Source organism: Lissotriton helveticus, chromosome 4_1 (assembly GCF_964261635.1).
Source record: "Lissotriton helveticus chromosome 4_1, aLisHel1.1, whole genome shotgun sequence".
Lineage (NCBI taxonomy): Eukaryota > Metazoa > Chordata > Amphibia > Caudata > Salamandridae > Lissotriton > Lissotriton helveticus.
Window position 1 is genome coordinate 1,522,044,121 of NC_136063.1, and position 22,227 is coordinate 1,522,066,347.

The following is a 22,227-nucleotide window of genomic DNA, read 5'->3' on the forward strand; positions in this document are numbered from 1 at the left end:
AACCGTCTATTCCAAAACCAACAATGAACAGCAATAGCTCCACAGATGAAGAGATAGACGTAAATTATGTATTAAACCAAAACAGAACACATCCTGATTGGAAACAGTGGTTGATCTGGCCCACAGATACTAATAACTGTCAAAACAGATTCCTGAACAAAACACAGGGGTTCCAAATGACCAGGCCAGACCCTAGATATTCCCAAAGACAACACCCAGGAATAATAACCACCTACAGTGTGGGCAAATTATGCCTTCAGTGGCTACAGACTTCCACACTGGCAGAAATTAAGCAACACCTAACTTTACTTACTGATGGTGCGGACTTGTGTGATTTCATTATGGGACCGCGCAAACAGCCTCAGAAACGTTTCATAGCAGCCTCTGTATATGCAGCATACAACGAGGCCTGGAAGGTGACTCAAATTGAGACAGCAGAAAGAATACGGGAAATTGACCGTATTAATTTGGAAAAATCACTTTCTGTAGTGGACAATGGGTTAATGACTGTCCTCCAGAATTATTTCTCTGGACAGCATTGTGTCTTCAGCAATCGACATAATATCGCAAGACTTGCTGTTGTTACAACACGGTCAGTCTCAATTGCGTTCTATTGTACAGCTTGGCTGGACGTTACAAAATCTGCGTTCAGGCTATGTGCCTTGGCGTTTAATCAACACAACGTCACTATTCAATATCTTTAACCTTACTGATAAACAAATCAGTATGGCACAAAAGGGTGCTGATTATACAATTCTGAGCATTGAGAAACTCGAGAAATTACCAGTGACAATGTCAGAACGACCTGTCAGTGAATGGATAATACATGGGATAATTAATATTCCAATATCAACCTTCAGGTTTCAATACTGCCAAAAATATATACAGGCTGGCATGTACGAAAAATTTGGAAAAGGGTACATTAAAACAACATGGAACTTGCCCTATTCACATGCATGTGTCAGTAATAAAGGACAGAAAGTGTTTCTTAGTGGCAATAATTGTGCAATGTCACTGAGCGGTACACTTCTGTGTAATGGAATTAGTTTGCATGGAGCCTGTGAAGGGAACTCAAATAACCTTTCATGTCACCAGCTAGGCGGACCTGCAACAGAGATAGAACCATTCTTTTAAAGACTCTATAATGGGAGTTACATTCTAATTGTAGATCGCAGATGCTGTAGTCTTATGCCCGGGACTCCTTATCTCGTGACTGCGAAGGTTAAGTGCTGTGGACGCTTATTGTTCCCCAGCTCCTTTCCAGACAGGGAGGCAAGGGCATGGCCCAACTTGAAAATTACTTCTATTCGAATAGATACTTTAAGCAGAATGAAAACAGTGCTTCTTCAGACGCCGACCAGACTCACGTCATCAAAAGAAACGTATGATCTCCTAGTCGCAAGGACGACTGCAGAGATTCACTCCTTATTATCAACTAATTCCCCCATACATTTCGCAGAAATCCTGAATGAAATCTTAAATATTTCTGATACCAGTGGAGTCTCAAAAGTATTTAAGACAGTATTTTCGATGGCATTAACACCATTCAAAGCCATACTGGGTATTTTTCCAGATTTCGTCCATTCGATTTTTGGCGGACTTCCCCTCATTTTAGGACTAATTGCAGGAATCCTATTCCTAGTCCTTATATTTCGTTATGGCAAACCATGTCACAGACAAAACACCTGTGACAAGGGAAGAAACAATCCTAGCCATTGGATACCGGGACCGGATATCAAAAATCCTGGGACTATCCCGGCTTAGAGACCTGAACATGACTTGGTTTCTTTCATTTCGACCAATGTGGCATCGATGTGTTTTACCTGTATTAAGGTGCTTGCTATGCGGAGAAGAATGCGTGTTAGACACCTGTCTGACTCTACAATCAGATGCGCCAATGGATGCAGAAACATTGTTGAGTCCAATAAATGCTCATGCTTTGTGCTGCCCTCAACGGCTACCAATCCTGATGACGGCATTCGTGGAAGCTTCACCACTACGATTAAGGGGTAGTGAAGTTCAAGATGAAAGCAGCATTGATCAGGTACGACCTTCTGTCAGCAATACTAATCAAAACGTCAATGGAAACAATCATGCGCACGAATGCATGGTTACATCTTTTTCCGAGTTGGTGGAACTCTCCCAGGAAGCTGTTGACAGCTTTTTCGAGAGTCTAAATGATATGATGTTCTCACCAGAGCAGAAATAGAGACTTTTGAGCAAGCTCGCACACGGCGTTCCCTGAATTTGGCCTTCAACTAGAATAGCAAAATACCATGAACAATTTTCCCTCCAGTTCACGGACAGCAATTTTTTTTCAGCAGCCCCAAAATATTTTTACGAATTTTTCGGGACACTTATTTTCTGCTTAAAGTAAGAACTATTCTTAGAGAACTAAACTTTCTATTTTTAGATACTTTGTAGACATTAGCTGCCCGCTGGTATGTTCATAATTATTTTATTCTGTGATGGAATGGTCTCGAACCTTTTTTCTGTATTAAGAGCCATTTCATGTGTAAATTCTCGTATACAAATTAGTGATAATGTATAGATATGCGTGATTACTTTAGCGCTATTCTACAGCTTGAGTGCATATATTACATGTGACTGTTTTTTCCGTATATTTGATAATTTCAAAATGCATTTATGTATTTTGGGGTGGTAAGGTATACACGATACTCTACAGTATGTTTTACTATGCATAGACTCGTAAATATGTCCATAGTTAGCGTGGAGTGGGTGTGATGTATTCCTATAGGTTCTGTATCGATCCCCCTATTCCTGACCCTATTCTGGTTAACAAGTTAACTAGCAGCCATCCCATGAGGCAGAAAACCCCCATGATGCAGGAACCGTTATCTGATAAAGCCACACTACGGCACAGGAACGTGTTATCTGATTAGGTCATAACGCTTGCCATCTAATTAGACAAACGATATTCCTCCAGCCCCTGATAAGGCATACGGAGTTCTCAAAACAAATCAAACCTATGACAGACCTGGGAAAAACCCTGCGGCCATTGTTTTGATTTCACCGAGAACTTCAGCAAAAGAATGTGCTAACGACCAGGTCGTATGACATCCTTATTGACGTATCTATGTCCATCCTTACGTCAATCTCGGCACCTTAAAGGTATAAATATTACCGATATTGCCCTATGCAAACACACGCGGTGGTGACGAGATCGGAGCAGCCAGACTTGCCGAAGCCCAGAGCAGACCCCGCTGGCGCAGCCCCGCCTTCCTGACGCGCTGAGAACGAGACGCTGCTTTCTCCTGCCGAGAAATCCAGCTCCGGCGCTTCCGGGTAGCCCTCGCAGGCAGCCTGGAATATCGAGACCAGAGACGAGAGATACCATCCCTCATTCATCCTAGATTCCAGGTACAGAACTGAATAACCCCTTGCAGAGAATTCTTTAGTCAGTCACTTGGCAAAACAAACTTAACTTAAACTGCTACTTTCTATTCCCGCCCACGTATTAGGCTTAGGTCAGGTACACGGGGTAGGCGTAGTTAGAAACACCAGTTGAGTACGATTAGTCAAATGTAAATGTGTATGTATGCATTTTATTCATTTTAAACCTTCATATGGCTTAGAAACCATATCAATGTTTTTACAGTATTTTATACTTCTGCTTTTATTGTATGCACTTTACTTAACCATAAGTATTGCAATAATATCGATCCATTTCTCTTGTATGAGAAAAGAGACTGATCAATAAATAACATCTTTTATTGAACACGCCCGTCTCTTCCTTTTCTCTACAATCTGGTGAGACTAAGAATGCACGTACTGACTGAGTAAAATAAGTCGTCTTTTGTTTTCACACGACTCTAGAGATACACTCTTGATTAGGGGAGAGCAAAGTTGTCATGTTCTATGGTTGTCAGAAACTAAATCCCTTCTTGTCTATCCAGGGAGGTTCAACTCCTCCTTGCCTATTCGAGAAAGTTTCTAGTGAACTCTGAGCTAGCTGGCAAAACCCAAAACTTTAAGTCTAATATCGACAGTAGTAGACCTAGTTAACGTCTGGTCTAGGCCTATACTATTGAAGGTATTATTCCAATGCGCAGAGCCTATTGGGATAATAGGAACTACACTACACCTCTACCCCTCTGACGTTTTTGGAATGGTCTTCTGAATTGCTGCTGTAGTTGCTGCTGCTGCTGTTGCCCAGAAGACGGTCCTCTTCCTCTACCCTGTGAGCCGAACAGTCGTTGGAACTGGCGGTAGGGTTTCTTGTCTTTGGGCTTCTCCAAGCCCACAGCCGTCAGGGTTTCAGCCTCGCCCTTCATTCTGGCCATTTCGTCATCTGCATGTTTCCCCGAATAGAGTCTCGCCGGAAAACGGCAGGTTGGCCACTCGCTGTTGCGCTTCAGGCTTGAGCGACGTCAGCCTGAGCCAAGCATGGCGTCTGATTGATACCGTGGCAGTATCCATGTGCGGCCAACAAAGATATCCGCCGAAGCGCTGATGGCCTGGTTCGAGACCAGCATCCCTTCTTTGACGATTTCCATGAAATCCTCCTTCCTGTCACGCGGGACAAGGTCCGCGAACTGTTCCATGGAATCCCACAGCGCACGGTCGTACCGCCCCAGTAACGCAGAGTCGCTGGAAGCCTTCATAGTCATGGAAGAAGTCCCACACGCCTTCCTTCCAGCCGAATCAATCCAGCGGCTCTCCTTATCCGGAGGCACGGTGGAGGACGGGGAGGTAGAATGCAGTTTCCTGGCCGCCGTCACGATCACTGAATCGGGCACTGGATCCATCCGTAGGAAGGCCGGGTCCGAGTCAGGTGCCCTGTACTTCTTCAGAAGTCTGGAGGGAGCGGCTTTCACCATCGCAGGCATAAGAAAAAGCTCTTCCGCAGGCTCGACCAGTCCTGGCACCAACGGCAGTAGAGGGCGAGACAGATGTTTCTTGTGCAAAGTCTCGAATATCACGGACGTCGTAGGTGTAGGAGCAGTCACCGTGATACCCAGCTTCGCAGCCCCCCTCAGGAGAACCTCCTGGAACGTACCGATGTCATCGATTGGAGACACCCTAGTCTCCGGGGAGTCTGACAAAGTAGGCGAGTAGGAACGGGTCCTAGAGGTCGAACGGGACCTGGACCTATGCCTCCTATGGCGATGTCTGGATCTAGTGGAGGACCTGTGTCTGCTCCTCGATCTGTCTCTCCTCCTGGAGCGAGACCTCGATCTCCTGGGCCTTGGACGTTCTACCGGTTTGCCCTGGGGGGACGCCTTGGGCTTAGGTGGTTCCTTAGACTTCGGAGTCTTCTTGGGAGGAGTCGGAAGCCTGGGCAGTATACACCTCAGAGTACACCAATCCCGGTGAACCGCCATCCTTCCAGGACTGAGGGGAGCCCCCCACAGTCCTAGGCCTCCTCGACGTCGAAGAATGATGGTCAGACGTCGAACGCAGGTCCCTCGACGTCGAGCGCCCCTTCGGCGTCGACCGTCTTCCATGCTTCGGCGTCGAACGGCTTCTATGCCTCGACGTCGACCCCGACCATCTCGGCGACGATCCTTTATGCCTCGACGGCGATCGCTTGTGCCTTGACGGCGACCTCGACCTCTTCGAGCGCCTCGACGGCGATCTCCTCCGTCTCAACGGCGACCTCGATGGCGACCTCTTACTCGCCGGAGATCTCTTCCACCTCGACGGCGGCCTCGACGCCGAGGAGCCCCTCGACGACGACGATGTCCTGGTAGCCGACGGCGATCAGCGGTGTCGCCTCGATGGCGAGCGCCGACGCCGGGCCCTTCGACGCCGATCAGTCGAAGACGAGGACGAGGAAATCGTCACAGGGTTCGACGGCGGCCTGTGCACGTCCCTAGACGTCGACGGGCGACGTTTTCTCGACCCAGAGCCCTGGGGAGACCGGGAACTGGCCGTAGACCTTCCTCTCGACGTCGTGGTCAGAGCCACCGAACCAGACGGAGACTGTGGACGTTTGCTGGACTTCCTGCCCCTGGGGAGCCCCCCAGAGGCCTCAGCATGGGCAGAAGAAGCCCCTCCAGAACCACCTTGCGCCTTCAGCCTTCTTTCCTCGAGGCCCTGAAGTCTGATCTTCATTCTGTCCTTCAGGGTCCTGCCAGAGAAGCCTTTACAGATCTCACACTCCTCTGGAACATGGGAAGAGGGCAGGCAGAGGATACACACCTCATGGGGGTCTGACTTGGCCATCTTCCTGGAGCACTCCGGGCATTTGTCAAATAAAGAAGGCATGGCACAAAAGAGTGCAACAAACCAAGAAGAAAAGTCCAAAAGTACTTAGAAAGTACTCAAATCGAAATTTAGTGAAAAAACACCAACAAAACCCTTGAAAAGGGAGAGCTCAATGCTCCAGGGTCCTGCTTGCAGGAGCCGGAAAAAAGAACTGAAAGTAACTGGGACCTGCAGTGCATTCTGGGATACTGTGAAGTTCTGGAAAGTTCTCTTAAAGGCACAGTATCCTGTTCTGAGCCACATAATGGCAGCCTATGGGGCTTGTCTGTCCAGGTCCTCCTCTCTATCATTCCAGAGGGTTTTGCTGTTTCAGCAAGGGAAATCTGTACAGGCTGTGCTGTTTTGTGGATTTTTATGGTGGAATTTCTAGTTGAAGTACTGGACAGTGTAGCCTTTTTAGGCTGCATTATCTGTCTTTAAATTCTCTCTTAAGTGTCTGTGCATTTCTGCATTTTTCGACACACTAAGAGATTATTTTTGATTGCTCCGGGGTCCACGCACATGGGCGGGACTATTCACTAGATTATGACTATACACAGAGATCCCCTACTACAGAAATGCAGTTCTGCTATTAAAATCTTAAACATTTGCCTAAACCTGAGGCACAGACAATTGGTAACATTGCTAAACCAGGAGCATGGTGCAAAATGTTTGCTCCGTTTTCTTGTACTGGTGCAAATGCCTCCATGCATTACACACTAAATCAAAACTTTCGCATCATACTCTATTACACAAGCAGCAAAATGTCTTCTACAAAACGTGCTAGATATTTCCACACAGTTGCACTGTAGGGGAAGGCTTTAATCGCTTTTAGGCAAACGTTTATTTTATTTTGCAGGAGTGCAAACTCTAGTCCATCACCTTCCTTGCTCCTTCAGTTGTGTTTCCTTTTTCCCAGGACTACCCCTGCCTCCCCAGAATAGGAAGGCGCTTCAAAGTGCAGCAATAATGTGGGAATGTTGCAGACAGATCTGGAAACAAGTGGCGCGCACGTCGCGCCTGTGTCGGCACAATCATAGCTCCTCCCACGGCCTATTGGTGTCGATTACGCGCTTGGTGCGCGTAATAGACACCAATAGGCCATGGGAGGAGCTATGCGCGTGCTTCGGGCCAATTGCGTGCAGTCTTTTACAATAAGTGTGAAGGAAACAGGATTGAAAACCCATCAACCTAGCTGGGATTGGGGTAAGAAGATATATGCAAAAAACAATATCCCAACTGGTATTATTCATAGACGATTAATTAGGATATCTATACAGTATTATCCAAAGGAAACAAGGAGACTCGATTGAGTTATCATATGTATTCAAAACATCATTTATATCAGTTTATCAAAAAGGATTTGAATGGAAAACAAACACAATTACAGTTAATAACAGCACTGCAATTATTCAATAACAGATAACAGCCAAAGTTGTACTAGGTGCACGAGTGCAGAGGTGGGTGGCACTACGGCGACGCAAGTGACAGTGAACAAACAGCGTGGACGGCGCAAGGTGGAATGTGAAGAATTATATACAGTGCATGAAAACAGCATAAAATTCAAACAGTTCAAATTCCAAATTTTCTGTTTTCTGACAGCCACTGGATAAAGGGCGCCTAAATTATCGCTGGGAAGTCGACGGCGTTTCGATCCCTAGTAATTGGGATCATCATCAGGACTGTGGGGCTGGACGCAGTGCGTCTGGCAGCTGGATTGCACCCACGTTGCAAGGATCAGTGGGGTATGTAAGGGGCAATCAGGTGGTAGGTAGTGAATTACCAAGTAACATCCTGGATTCCCTCGATGTCAAACGTATAAATGAAATGGAGTAATTCTCGAAACTGCCGAAGTAAATCTAGGCGTGGAAGCGGAGGGGGCGGTGAGTCAATCTTCCGCTGTGAATCAAAGTAGGCGAATGAAGCGATGTCCCGGCGTTTACAATAAGACGCATGCAAAGGCCAAGGGGGGGGGGGGGGGGGGGGGGGAGGTGGGGGGAGCTGAAAAGGAAACTCACATGCACGAGCGTGTGCGATTCCTAGGGCAGCTCACAATCCCCGTTTTTTGTTTACAATAGGTCACGCAACATGCGTGAGCACTGCACCGCAGGTCGCGAGACCTAAAAACTAAATAAAGTGGTGCTTCTTAAGAGTCGCAATTTGTGCAACATTGTATTGTGGCACAAAAAGGGCTCAAATATCCAATTACTAATTCTGTGTGTAAACATCAATGCACCAGTTACACGCATTACAGCTGATGATTGGGCAATTGTGCACCATTAGTTACATTGGCCAGTCTCTAGTAACGTAATTCAATTTTCTTTCGCTGCAAACATTGTCATAGCAATAGCGTTTTTCATTAGTCATGTGTGCAAATGCAACTAAAAATGGAAATGCACTAAAAGTGGATAATATTTTTTGCCAGGGTGGTCTAATGCATGTAACCACATGTGTATTAAAAGCAATGTTATTTTGTTGCAGATAAAGAAAACGTACATTATTCCAGGATATTCTGCTCTGCTGTTTGACTCGAAAACGTTAATAACACTAATTATATTTCCACAAAGTGACATTTTATACCCCAACTATTCTCAACATTTGCGATCATTTTGAGAGTCTGTCCCTCAGTCATCCGTGACCCCGGCATGGGACATAGTTGTGATAACTCTTGATGAAACGGGCAATTTTAGGATTTATAACTATGTAAATGCACAAACACTGGCGTACAGGAACATGCGTGTAAAAGGCAAGCGGTGGAGCTCACTCCACGGGAAAGTCACTTGCCGTTCACAGACTGCCTTTACCGTGCCAACAAATGGCCCCGGGATGACCCGCTGATTGCAGCAAAGATGTGTGCTAATGTCATGTTCGATTGGCCAGGCCCGAAGAGCCACTTTCTGCTTGAGAATTACTTGGAGCACATGGACTGCAGGGTTCAATCATGCAGAAAACCCCTTAACAAGGTGATAATTAGTGACACTATCTGATTGAAAACATATCACAAATTCATTGCTTTTACAGGATTGACTGTACGTGCACAGATCTTTCTGCTAATAGACAATGTGACATATGTAGTTTCAAGAGGATTGCCATTGAATGCGTTCATAAAGATTATTTAATATACGGGCAAACTGTCTACCCTCTCAGAACCTATTTCCAACAAGCATCTTAGCAAGTAGTAAAACGAAATGAATTACTGTAAACGGTGACTTGAAGAAACGGTTCACAACCTCTTACCTTCTTTTATTTAGTTGCTTCCCTGTGAAATGTATCCAAAAAAAAAAAAAGACAAGCCCGCGAGTGGTGCGCGCACAAGCCACAGCGAGACATCTAGTTTCAATAATAGCGCCGTGTCTGGGCACGATAATTGAAAACAGATGTGGCCTGTGCAGGTAACCGACACCAATAGGCCATGGGCAGAGCAAAGGCGGGACATGCACCCGCCTTTGCCCAATTGCATGCGGTCTTTATTTGAAAGACGCACGCAAAGCCCATTAACCTGTAAGGAAAAAAAAAACACGCACGAGCGTGTGGTGAGCTTGGGGCGATTTCCGAAGCCCCTTACTGAAAGTCGAGCAAGCAGCGCATGCGCTGCTCTAGGTTCAACCTAAAAAGCACGGAGTGAATAACTGTAGAGACCCTTTAGGAACCTAGACTATGGAATTCAATACCACAACTGAGCATAAACAACTCCTAATTCACTTAAATTAGCTTGGTTTTCCATTACAGAGGTCACCATCTGGAATGTATGTGCCCTGAGGGGGCATTCCCTTGCCAATGTTAAATATTATTTGAACCATCACTATGGACTATTAGCTATGTGGGCCTTTAGACAATGGCTAACATTCTGCGTAGACCTAAACACAGTATTAGTATGCAGAGTTTACTTCTTTGCCCCATAACCTTAAGTCATGGCCCGTCACGCCTAGTAAGAGACACCGCTTAGCAAAAGCGGGATGAAGACTGACGAGTAAGGAGTGTTGGGAAAAGTAAAACCAAACTTCTCTCCACCTCATTCAGATCACTCTTCAGCTGCTGTCCACAGTCAGAAAAAAGAGGATAAAGGGCATTTGGATAAGCTACTAGCAGGCTGATTGAATGGCCTGTGTAGTCCAGATCCACGAAACAACTTCAAAAGCTATACCTCCTTCCGACCGTTGAGATCCAGGTCAGAATCAGTAAGTGGTGTCAGGTTTTGAAAAAAAGTAGGTGGTGGTAATCGGTGACATGCAGGTGGGTGAAAAGGAGAGTCAGTCTGAAGACAGGTGGCCAATATCGTAGTGGTGCATGCAAGTGCAGACTTCAATAGGAGATAGGCCAAATAGACCTAGTGTACAATATACCCCAATGTACATTTGCATTCATTTTAGCCTGGCAAAGCTGTGATATTTATTAGGTGATAAACAAATTATCCTTTCCTACCATTCGCATCAGTGATGCTTTTGAAAACTGTTCAGTGCGTTCCTAAAATAGGTCTGAAACATTGGTTGAGGGATATGCACAAAGGGTCTTTAAGTGATTCATGTGGTATGTAAGCCAGACCAAGGAATACTTACACGCGGAGGGAGAGAACTGGACCGCTTAGGTTGATATAGCACAAGTTCAGTCTACCCCCATTTAAATGCCCCACAGTGCAAATTTTCCAAACAAACAAAAGGTTAAGCCAACCATAGATTTTCAGTAGGTTACGTTCTTAACAAGTCGATATTTAAAGCCTGGTTCCACTGCCAGCAGGCTAGGATTGGCTCCAAATACAATGGAGTGCTTAAATGCTTAACTAAGCAATAGTTGTCCAGTGATATGCTCTGGACACTGCATCTTAGTCACTGGCTGGGTGAGGTCATGTTCATTGAGCCGCTACAATACATGATGTGCCAAGAGATTCCTCCACCCCCTTAAAGTTTACCAATTTCCTATACATCTCTTTAAAGAGGAGGAAAGGGTATCTTACCAGCTAGGCCTGGTTTTGCTGGCTGTGTATTATCTTGGAGAGGTACTGTCGTATGTGCCCCAATGAATGTTGGTGTATTGTACGTATGGTTGGTAATAACGCAATGATGAACAGTAAGCATATTAGCACTGTATGGGATGCTCAGCCGACGGTGTACTACTGGATGCGTTTACCACGTCCCAGTAAGGGAATCATTAATAACAGCCCAGATTAGTTATTTCTCTGCCCTCAGAGTAAACATTACAGAGTCCCTGTAATTCCAGGAGTAGTGCAATGTCTGGACTGGCAAGTGCATGGAGGAAAAACATGTGGGAATCAGATTCGGGGACACCCCTTCCCATTTGTTTCCCAAGTGATTCACACAAGCACAACTTGTAATCCTGATGGAGCCCATCAACGTTCCTGGGAGCACCGGTAATGAGCCAGTTAGGGTTTTCAGATTGAATGGAACTCCTTCCTCATGGTTTTGTTTCTGAATGGAGATTGGGAAGATACAAGTCTCATGTTGTTCAACATCCACTTGGCCCCACTAATATCATTAATTTTATCTTTACAAATTAAAAACTACATCTTATGCAAATGATGCTCAGTTTATCTTAGTCTTGGATAAGCACTCAAATGACTCTGGTGAGCATTGCTTAAAATTCTGTCATTCCGTTCAGAGGTCTTTTGGTGGATGTCTTCCAATCACCTTAAACACAGATAAGACTGAGATAATGCTAATGGGCACAGACAACGCTTTCAATCTAGTCACATGGTGGCCTGTAGACATACCCCCTCCCCTCACCCCCATACAGTGGATATAGTGAAGAACCTCTGGGTGAAATTTGACACCACTCTCATTCCAGCCACAAGCTTTGGAAAGGGCAGGAATGTGTTTTAATCTAATCAAATCACACACAAAAATTATTTGATCTCATCCCCTTTGCTTCAAGAAAAACGGAGTAGCTCTGAATTTATCCAGACTGGATTATTGTAGTAGCCTATATGCCGGGGCAAACAAGCGGGTGCAAGCAAAGCTACAGATGATTCAATATGCGGCTGCTCGACTAGTTTTAAAACTGCCTGATCACTCCTCGGCCGGGGCAGCCCTTAAAAAACTCTTCACTGGCTCCCATCCACAAAATAATTTTATTCAAGCTCCTTTTAATTACCTTCAGAGCGTTTAGGAAATCAGGATCTTAATACTGAACCGCTAGGTTTACACCATACATTGCCACCAGAACACTCACATCCTTCTCAGCTAATCTGCTTAAAACGCCCTTATTTAGACTTCAATCCAGAGGAGGAAAGTCCGTGGCAAATCCAGGAACAAGAGCATGGAACCTTTTGCCCATACAACTAAGACGCTTGGAGTCAGAGACGCTCGTTAGGAAAGCTCTTAAGACCTGGATTTTCACAGCTCTTGACTCACTTTGTCACTTTTTGGTGTAATCGATAGCAGTCCGATTCTTCTGCTCACTCCCGCATAGTGCCAAGATGCTCCTTCGGGAGTGATGGTTGAGCTTTATAAATGCATAAATCAAATCAAATATACGGCTAAAGCATCGATTTGAAAGGGTCTTCTTGGTTTACTTTAAATATTACCAACACCATTGTGGACCCAGATTTAGCAACTGAATGGTTGCCAAAAGAGGTTTGTCACCTATACAAGAGCTCCCCATGCAAGAGGATTGGCATCACTGCAGAGAAATGCGCAGTTTCAAATCCGTGTTGTCAGCAGCCAGCATGGCGAATGCTCCAATAGCCATCCAAGACATCTAGATTAGCATGCCAGTCAGTCAAGCAGATGTGGAAGGCCATCGACTGAGCCACGATGACATCTTCCAACTTTTTCTACAGCTCGCATCTGCTTATCCATCTTGAACAGAGACCAAAATAACTATCAAACCACTGCTACATCCAAAAGGAGTTATTTTTAAAGCAGTGCTTCTGGAAATCGCAAAGCACTCTAACTCTAGGTTAGACCATACCATCTGGCTAGGAAAGAGGGAGATAAATATTTTTGGAGAGATGTTTTATAGAGGCACCACTGCCTTAGGGCTCGAACTTTAAAGTGCACAAGTTTTGTGGCAAATTTCCCAACGGAGACTGATGGCCTACTGTGCTGAGAAAACACCAACGGTTCAGAAAAAAAGTGTGGACAGCAGTTGGTTCAATAATTGCATCCATGACTCCTCAGGTCTTTCGATCCAACTCTAATGGACTAACCAACCATCCCATGTTGGGGGTGCAGTTATCTGGCTCTCTGCAATATTACTCTTTAACCTCCGGTAGCAGATCCAACATTGTGAATCAACAGGCCCAGAAGTCAGTGGCCTCTGTAAAAGTTCAAAGCAAAGCATGCTAAAGAAAGCGCTGATGACACACACTGCCTCTGGAAAGAAGTGTGGGGTAAGGAGGTTGATTTGAAATGAGATAAAAAGGTAAGAGTAACAGTGTGAGGAGAGATGGAATTACTGACACCCAAATCAGCAATACCACAGCCAGCCCATCTTCCCTTCTTAGCAGTTCATTTCCAAAGCGCTTGCTATGATAAAAGAGTGTAAAAATGATGGGCAAACAAATGGAGATGTCACAGCTAAGTGCATAAACTGAGTGCCAGTTACGTAATTTGCATTTGGGCAGAAATGTGAAGAGTAATAATTCCAAAGAACTAAAATGGTGTGCTAAAGCACAACACAATCGGTAGTGTTAAACAGGCAAAGATGTGTTACCATTAGGTGCACTGCACATTGCTACCTCGCATGCCAGACCACTAGCTGCCCACCAACAAAAATATATTAAGATTGTAAAAAAAAAAAATCCGCTTATAAACGGACTGCAACAAAACGCCCAGTTTTCTAAAGACAACAGAATGCAGCAACTTGGGACCTTTAGGGTAGAGCCCACTTTCTCTGGTAGTGAACCTGCAAAACAGAGTCAAGTAAGGATAGGGAAATAACAACAAACTATTTTGGAAAACCTGCATCAAGTACAAGCCAATACACTTTAGAAATATTGTGGACCCCATTTCGAAGGAAATAAAGAAAAGAATGGCCTAGATGCACAAAGAAAACGAAATGGAAAACGTGCAAGGAAAAAGGTGAGGAGCATGACAACCCAGTGAAAGGTAATGGGACAAGGACTAAAGTCACCTGCTTCCAGTGATAAAATCTAAAGCTTGAACCATGGGCGGCACCCTCCTTTAACACGCGTGACATGAATGAAGGTGGGATAAATCAGATTCAGTGATGGGGAGATGAAAACACTAACAGTTACCTTTTCAGCAATGCACACTATGCCAGCAGTACTACCAGCTGCAGTTGGAGTTGCAGAGGTTGTCAAGTCAATGGTTGAGGTTCCTGTAGTCTGCTCCTCCTTAGAGATATCCGTTTCAGAGTCCTACATGCAAAAAAAGCTGTTTATGTTCACAACTGCTCACGAAATGTGAGCCAAAACCATCAACCCAATACCTCGTTTTTGGCCATAGCTTGGCCAGAACCACCACTGGAAGTTAAAAGAAATAAATACCCGTCTTTAGGTGGAGAACTGAATGGATGCATTTGACCAGCCAATGATAGATCAACGAGGATAAATATTCTGACGCAATCTAATGCAATATCAAGTTTTCCATTACCCAAGAGACAATTTAAGGTATAGGCAGCTCTAGACATTAGATTCTAGAATGGGATCAGCGATGACCTCGGAATATAGTTCTTTCCAATGGTGGTTGCAGCTTCGAATACAGAAACCGTTATGCTATGAAGGCAAGCCAGGGAAGAATCAGGTTTAGGTTAAAGCAAATAATCAGAGATGGAATATATACGCGCATAATAACCATTGTAAACTTAAATCGATTTAGCAACACTGGATTGGGATAGCAGAATGATTAAGCTTACGTAAAGTTTCGCCAATACAGAAGACTTTCAGGGTTTGCACTCAATAGGAAGAGGGAAAATACTCAGCATCCCGCTAAGAACATCTACCCGCTCCTATAATAGCAGAAGCACAAGTGTACAAAGACCCCTCCACACACGCACACAAGAAGTTACATCTAAATCTGATCAGTCAAAAGTAACCACAATGCTTCGCTCATAAAACGCGACTGGGAAGATCAACCACAGCTGCTAAACCATTAAAATGCATTCAGAACAGATAATCAATACCATATTCTGGAGGCCATGCTGTACTGCTCCCATTAAAAGAGATGGAAAACAATTCTAGCAATATTAAATAATCCACAGACAAACTGCAGTATACATTTATTGCCAATCACACATGCCTTATGTTATTGGCGAGTCAACATGCCCCAGAGTGGAGGGTGAAGAACTTGGGGAGCCAAATAGAAGGCAAAACTCTGGACAGTTTTTCACGACAACTTTGCTACCCTTACATTTTTTTATTATTTTCATATTAATACATTTACAACAATGCAGCAATTTTTCAGTATTATGTCATTCAGCAATTTCGAAGCCTTTCAAAGCCACATCTCACTGAATTCGTTTCCAATACAATTTCCATTTATTAAAAGTAAGTCATAAAATGGGTTGCACTCCTTGGAAATGTTGCCACCAGGGGACCCAGATGTTCGTGTTATTTTGCAACATCCCATTGCCCAACAATTTCTAGAGCTCTTGCATAGTAGTCCATGTCTCAGCCATTCATGAAAAATGAAAATCCCTATTCCATCTCCACTCGTATACTATGCAATACTTGCCAATGTGACCAAAGTGCTCTAAACCCTTGATCTCTAAAATTGCCACACTGGGTTCTGGCTGTACCGACCTTCCTTTTACCAATTCCAATATGGGGTGTTTGTGTCCAGTACCTATACATTTGGAAATCCCATATTGTATGTATGAGAATATTGTTTTGTATAGTGAACATTATGTTGCCATGTTTCCACAGATCTACTTACTGGGGCTGAAGGTAGTGGTAAGCAATATTTCCAGGGTTAGAATGCCCTTTTGAACCTGTGCAAACCTACTAACTTGCATCATTTAAGGTTTTCAAAAACTCTTCTATAAATTTACTCCTGACAATGGCAGACTTCTTCCAGAGTTGGGGAAAAACTGGTTGGAGGGAAAGTGAACTTGCAAACACTGAGCAAATCTACCCATGCATATTTGCTCATGCTAAAATGCAGCTCGACAAATATTTTCTAGTAGTACCATTTCTTGTCCTACTTTTGTAAATTCTTGGGGATTCATGAAATCCATATACTTGCTCTTAATGCAAGGACATATACCATGGTTGCACTTGAGACTTTCTTTAATAATTGGGCCCCTAAATTTGTCTAGAGGTGACCATGACTTTTGTGTTTATTAAAATTCTGTCTCTCTCTGTATCGGCTGGCTTCACTGTGAGTGACAGCATTCAGCTCTTTCACAAGGAGCATATCGGCACACAAAGTAGTTTTGTTCAGTGGCAGGAAATACTCTGGCAGTGTGTGCTTTGAGACCAAAAAACAATTTTTGCTTATGCCAATGTTTGTTACAATGGCAAGGGCCGGCAGCTCCCACACCAATAAAGTTTTACAAACACCAAGCCTAAACAAGTCACATTGACAAAACTAAAAAGCGGACCACCAATTTCAACGCTACTGGCTTTGCCAATGCTTGTTTATTTCGGTTTCCCATAATGTTATTAAAACTGGGTACACTGATTTTACATTATGAATATTTATGGGAAATACTAGCATGCATCAACACTTTACTAAATGATGCTGCAAAGAAATTGTGCCTGAAATGTTACAGTAGTTTAGAAAAGTGTTTATCCTGCTTTCATTTTTATGAACATTTTATTTTGAAAGCAAAGAACCATCAATCTTGCTTTCAAGCTTTTCCAAATGTTTGCATCAAACCAGAGTATTATACATAGCCTCATAATGCTAGACTTTGAAAAAGTGTGTACAGATTTTTATACTGGAACCACCTTCAGTGAAGTCAGAGCTTACAACATTTAGAGTCTTCGCCCTAATAATAAAAGCTTTCAATTAATGAACCAGAAAATACAAGTTCGAACAGTATTAACATATGGGCAAAAATATTAACTTAACTGCAGACCGTGCCCTTCAGTGATCCATAATGTGGTACTGCAAACTGGTAGACAAAGGGTTTGTGTTGCAGGCGGTTGGGCCCACTTGTCTGAAGGACAAAATATATATGAAAACTTGTTGCCCTTGACGCCAAACAATATGTCCTGGGCGATGGGCTATAAGAATTCCACATCCCTGAGTTTTGTTGTATGAAATGGAGTTGGAGAAAGGAGAACATTTAGAACACCTACATCTCTAATGGATAATGGTAGGCCCCTCTATGCTTCAATGTCTCAACTTAGTAAGTGGAACAGTGGGGTGACAGTCAGATCCCAGGTTATCTGTAGATTCTTCAAGTGGTCTATTGCCCAGCACAATGGAGGTATGCAGAATCTGGGGTGTGCACTTTGAACTGGAACATGTGGGTTTTTCTCAATTTACTTTAAGTCCAGAAGTATCTCTGAACACCTGCAGGATTTTTATTAGTCAGTCCCCCCCCCCCACCCCCAATTTAGCAGCATAAAGGGATACTCTACCCTCCAATCTATGCCCAATGAAGCCCCTAAACAAAGTGCATCCCTCTTGATCAACTCTGCCAGTGGCTCCACAATTAGGGAGACTGGGCATCCTTGGCAAGTGATCTGCTCCATGGAGAAGTGAGGTACAGGGGCATGTCATGCCAAAGCCCTTGAGGCTGTATAAAATATTTTAAGTATTTAAAGAGGGTGTCAAATACTCAGACCAGTGTGACCTTCTGCCCCAAATACGTTAAGCAGTAAATTTGAGACATTAGCCATCCTCTAAAGAAAGTGGTCTGTTCTGCATGAAGAATACCCGGCTATGCCCGTAGACCTCGAAAAATGGTAAGACACTGTTGAATGACTTCATATTTAGAATTCAGTGACATTTTATCTTTGGCCCATGATTCATATGGTGGGGGAAACTACTTTACCTTAAGCCATTAGCATCACAAAACTGGGAAATGGACAGAGGCACTAGAAGGGGGGTTTCAGCTATTCAAGTTTCCATTGATCTCAACCTACTGCAGTAGCCTATGAGGAGTCAATCATGGAACAACAAGGATCAAGCAGCATTCTACACTCCAGCCTTTTCTACATTAGGAGGTCCTTAAATAAAATCTTTTAAAAAAAATTAAAATACTAATTGTATTGGTTTAATTCTCCAGGCGTTACGATCTAGCTATATTTAAGTGAGGTACAATATTTGCAAGATATTTGTGCATGTTGTTTTGCCATTGTCATATTACATGACCTTTTAGTTTATGAAATCCCATCTCTCAAAACCTTACATTTAGTCCCAAAAACTACAAAACTCAACCTTAAGACTCCAGGAAGCGAACATCCCAACACTATTTATGGACGCCTTACAGGTTCGAGGTCTGAGGAAGGAGGAGCGAAATGCCACCATAGATCAGGTCCACAGCAACAACACGCTCTGTCGTTTTACAGACAGGTAGTAGGTCAGCTGAAATGCACATGGTCAGTTCCTTATGTTTTAACAAAATGTTATCAGCTCTGGTGCGATACTCTGTTGGTCTATATAACTAACAAATGGGACACCAAAGTGAAACGCAATCATTTATATGACATTACTTATTTGTTAGTTTTATATAGCGCTAGCTAGGCTCAAAGGTATCAGAGTGCTATACATGTTATGTGCAGAAATTTACTTGAACTACATGTGAGGATTTGTGTGGTTAACAGACGACCAAAGAATATAGAAGAATAAAGTATTAAGTAGTCAGAGAAAAACAATACAGCATTAAGGGAATGGCGTTGCTAAACAGAATATAGACTGAACGAGCCAGGTGCCCGCATTGGAGGATCTTCTTGCTGGGGGTTGGATCTTAGGGAAACGTGGAGCAGTTTATGGGCATGTTGAATTAGTTGTTAAGCAATCAAGATTGGAGGCTCTATTTGAATCAAGAAAAGGAGGGGTTGCAGCGAAGGTCCTTAGGGAGAGTTTTCCAAATCCTGGTTGAATTTCCTGAGACAGCCGCCTAGGAAGATTTAGTCTTAAGATTTGGAGGTAGGAGTTGGAGTAAGTTGGAGCTTAAGTGCCCGGCCTTTTCCTGCTCTCAAAAGTTGAGTTTCTAAATATTTGGGGTCCTTTGTATGAAGGGCACTGTGGGTAATACAAGTTGTCTTGAAGATGCATCTTCCTTCAATGGGAAGCCAATTGAGACTCTTTAGTGCAGGTGAGATGTGGTCGAACCGTTTAATTCTTGTAAGGCATCTAGCAGCCGCGTTGAGAATTGCTATTACGCCATAAGATGACATTTTGGAGTACCAATGATGACATTGCTGCCGTAGTCAAGTTTCGAGAGGACTAGTGATTGCACTACTGTCTTAAGATCATTGGGGGGAATAGATGGTTTAATTTTCTTGAGCTGTTTTAGAGTGTAGAGCGCTCCTGTGGCTTAGTTGTTGCTGTGCTCCTTCATTGAGAGGTTTTTGCCTAAAGCAGTTTAGTGTGTCCAAATTCTTGAGCCATTCTTGGATTTGAAAAGGCTTCCATTTTGGGGAAAGGAGTAGTAGCTTAGTCTTGTTAGGGTTCAGCTTTAGATGATTGGGGTTTAATCTGGTTTGTGTCTTTAGTGTGCAATTCAGAAGCCAGATAATCATGTTACAATTAACATCACAGTTAACCACAACAGACAGCATTTGTTTGTCAAGGTACCCCCCCCCCCCCCACACACACACACACACCCCCCAGCATACTGCTAGCAAGAAACTACACAAGTTGAAGAAGTTCACTTATACTGTATGTTGCCTTCCACCAAGATTAGCCAAAGAAAAAAAAAAGCTTTGTTCAAGGGCCTTTGGCTGTACTCCATGAAGCACGAGGGCGCAGGCCAATATTTACTCTAATACTGAACCAGCCTTCCATTAATAGATCCAAGAAGCTGATGCAATACTCCTGCCAAGAAACCAGATACTCCGACATCTCACACAGCAAAATATAGAAACAGGACACAAAGGAGCGGAGAGCATGGCAAAACACCAAAATGCGGCAGAATGCAACTTATAGAAGTATGGCAGGACTGACTTAGAAAAGAGTCTCTAAAGCTCTGCTCTATCAGAGCATGTGTACTAATTAGTGAACGTGCAGCTAAAATTATATAATTATATAATTTCAGATATCACAACATACATGTGTTTCATCCGATTTTTCTAACCCAAAAGGTAGGGAGAGATTAATTGAAAATGTGTTGCGTGTCCAACATGTACAAAATCCCTTCTAGGCACATTTAAGTCAAATTAGTATAATGTCTTGGACTAAGCAGAGGATTGTAAGTAAAGTTCTTAGTTTCACCGTAAGTGGAGACTAATTAATAGGTTTTTGTTATGATAGCAATGGGCTCAGTCACCCCCAACCCTAAGCAATACAAACTTTGAGGATGATCAAAGCGGACCTGCTTGTAGCTATAATTAAACAATTCTTATGTTCAATTAAACTCGTCCCAGGTCCTAACACAAGTTATCAGTGGTACAATAGTGACAACTTCAGACAAGATTCTATTACCTTCCACTTCATGCAGGATTACAAGCAGTGACCACCTCAGAGCATCAGGCTAGGCCGCCAGCCAAATGCTGAATAACTATGTTTTAATCATATATACAATGCCCCCCTCACATCCAAGAACGATCAGCAGTAATGAAGTACCCCAATGCAAACAGTAGCCATCAGTTCTGAAAATACACAAATTTATCTTTAAATATATCCTTTACAGTTTTGGAAACAAGCCTAATTCATTAACAAAAGCATTGCATCTATCAGATTGTGCTACACATGGGGGGAGCTACTCCTAGGTCGCAGTAGAGCCACCAGACGCTTTCGACCTACTTGCTGTAGAACCCAGCTGCTCAGACACGCTGCTTTATCTGTAAAACCCAGAGGATGCTGAAAAAGGACTAGTCCGGTCTGGGTCTGGGTGGGGGTGTGGGGGGGGGGGGGGAGGGGGGAATTAAATATCAAATCTTTTCCCACCGAAGTCCATCACTACAGAGAGTAAAACTAGCATTCCTTAGAAAAACTGCAGGTGGAGTGGAGATGGTTTTAACGATAACCTGTAAAAGATTCCACTGTTACATCACTAAGGCAATTAAGTACTACCCTTTAGAGGAGGAAAATAGGGAATACGACCCAGGGTAGAGAAACTGTACGATGAAAGCCTACATTTACTACCTTAGTTCCAGTTAAACTATTCGATTCGAGGCATAGCAACAGAATCTGGCTTGCTGTAAACATGTTGGGTTGTCAAATGTGGGAAGTGTATATGCAGGAAGTTTGTTGAGAATGATGCTAAAGGGTCATACATTTTATCAAACCAAGATTTTAAATCATATTTTATCAGTTGAAATGCAACCTTTGTGAGTATATCAAGTGAATCTCGCGTGAGTTAGTCACTTTCACTCGGCGCTAGCTGCTAGACGCATCACGTTTCGCGGTCACTATTCAAATGTTTTAAACTGCTCACTGTAATTTTATTGCACTAAAATACTTCGTTTTAGGAGCGTTGCTCACACTTAAAATTGGACCTGATAAATGTGCCCGATTAAGGGTGGGGGAACAGTCTACTGCATAAATACCTTTTAGCAGCCTGCTGATATCGCTTGAGTTGCTCTCCCCGGTCCACTTTGGGTCTTGCTCCCGATTGAGTGGAGGGAGGCAACTTCTGGTTGATTGAAGGTTGGCGAACTAGTCTGCCAACTTCTACATAAATAAGATGCAAAACGGAGGGCACAGCGGACCCGTGCAGTGGAGGAGCCGGTGGCGTGCCAAAGGAAAGCCCATCTGCGCCCGACCGTCGCCAGGACCCCTGCGCACTTTAACCCAGAACAAGGTACTGATTGTAGGCGAAAATATTCTAGTAGAGAACTTGTGGTATCTTCTTCATTAATACAGTGGTTACCATTTGTGACATAATGGTATGCTTGAGCTTTGGTTACTATGTGTGACATGATGGAATGCATGACTCTGTAGAAGGTTTAGATGTCAGTGTTATTATCAGAAGTGTAGCAGT

The 22,227-nt window shown here is 43.6% G+C and overlaps 1 protein-coding gene across 4 annotated transcripts in view; it reads right to left on the reverse strand.

Annotated features, from left to right (window-relative positions):
- Positions 1-22,227, reverse strand: part of GRB10 (growth factor receptor bound protein 10) — an 807,319-nt gene that overhangs the window by 571,077 nt on the left and 214,015 nt on the right. For 2 of the 4 annotated variants that reach the window (XR_013610607.1, XM_078688119.1), the window contains exon 3: positions 14,423-14,545. The exons of the other annotated variants lie outside the window; for them this stretch is intronic. Coding sequence is in view for 1 of the 2 variants with exons in the window: in XM_078688119.1 (XP_078544245.1) it covers positions 14,423-14,545 (123 nt within the window). In the remaining variant the exon portion in view is untranslated. The remainder of the gene's footprint in view (positions 1-14,422; positions 14,546-22,227) is intronic. 4 annotated transcript variants of the gene reach the window in all.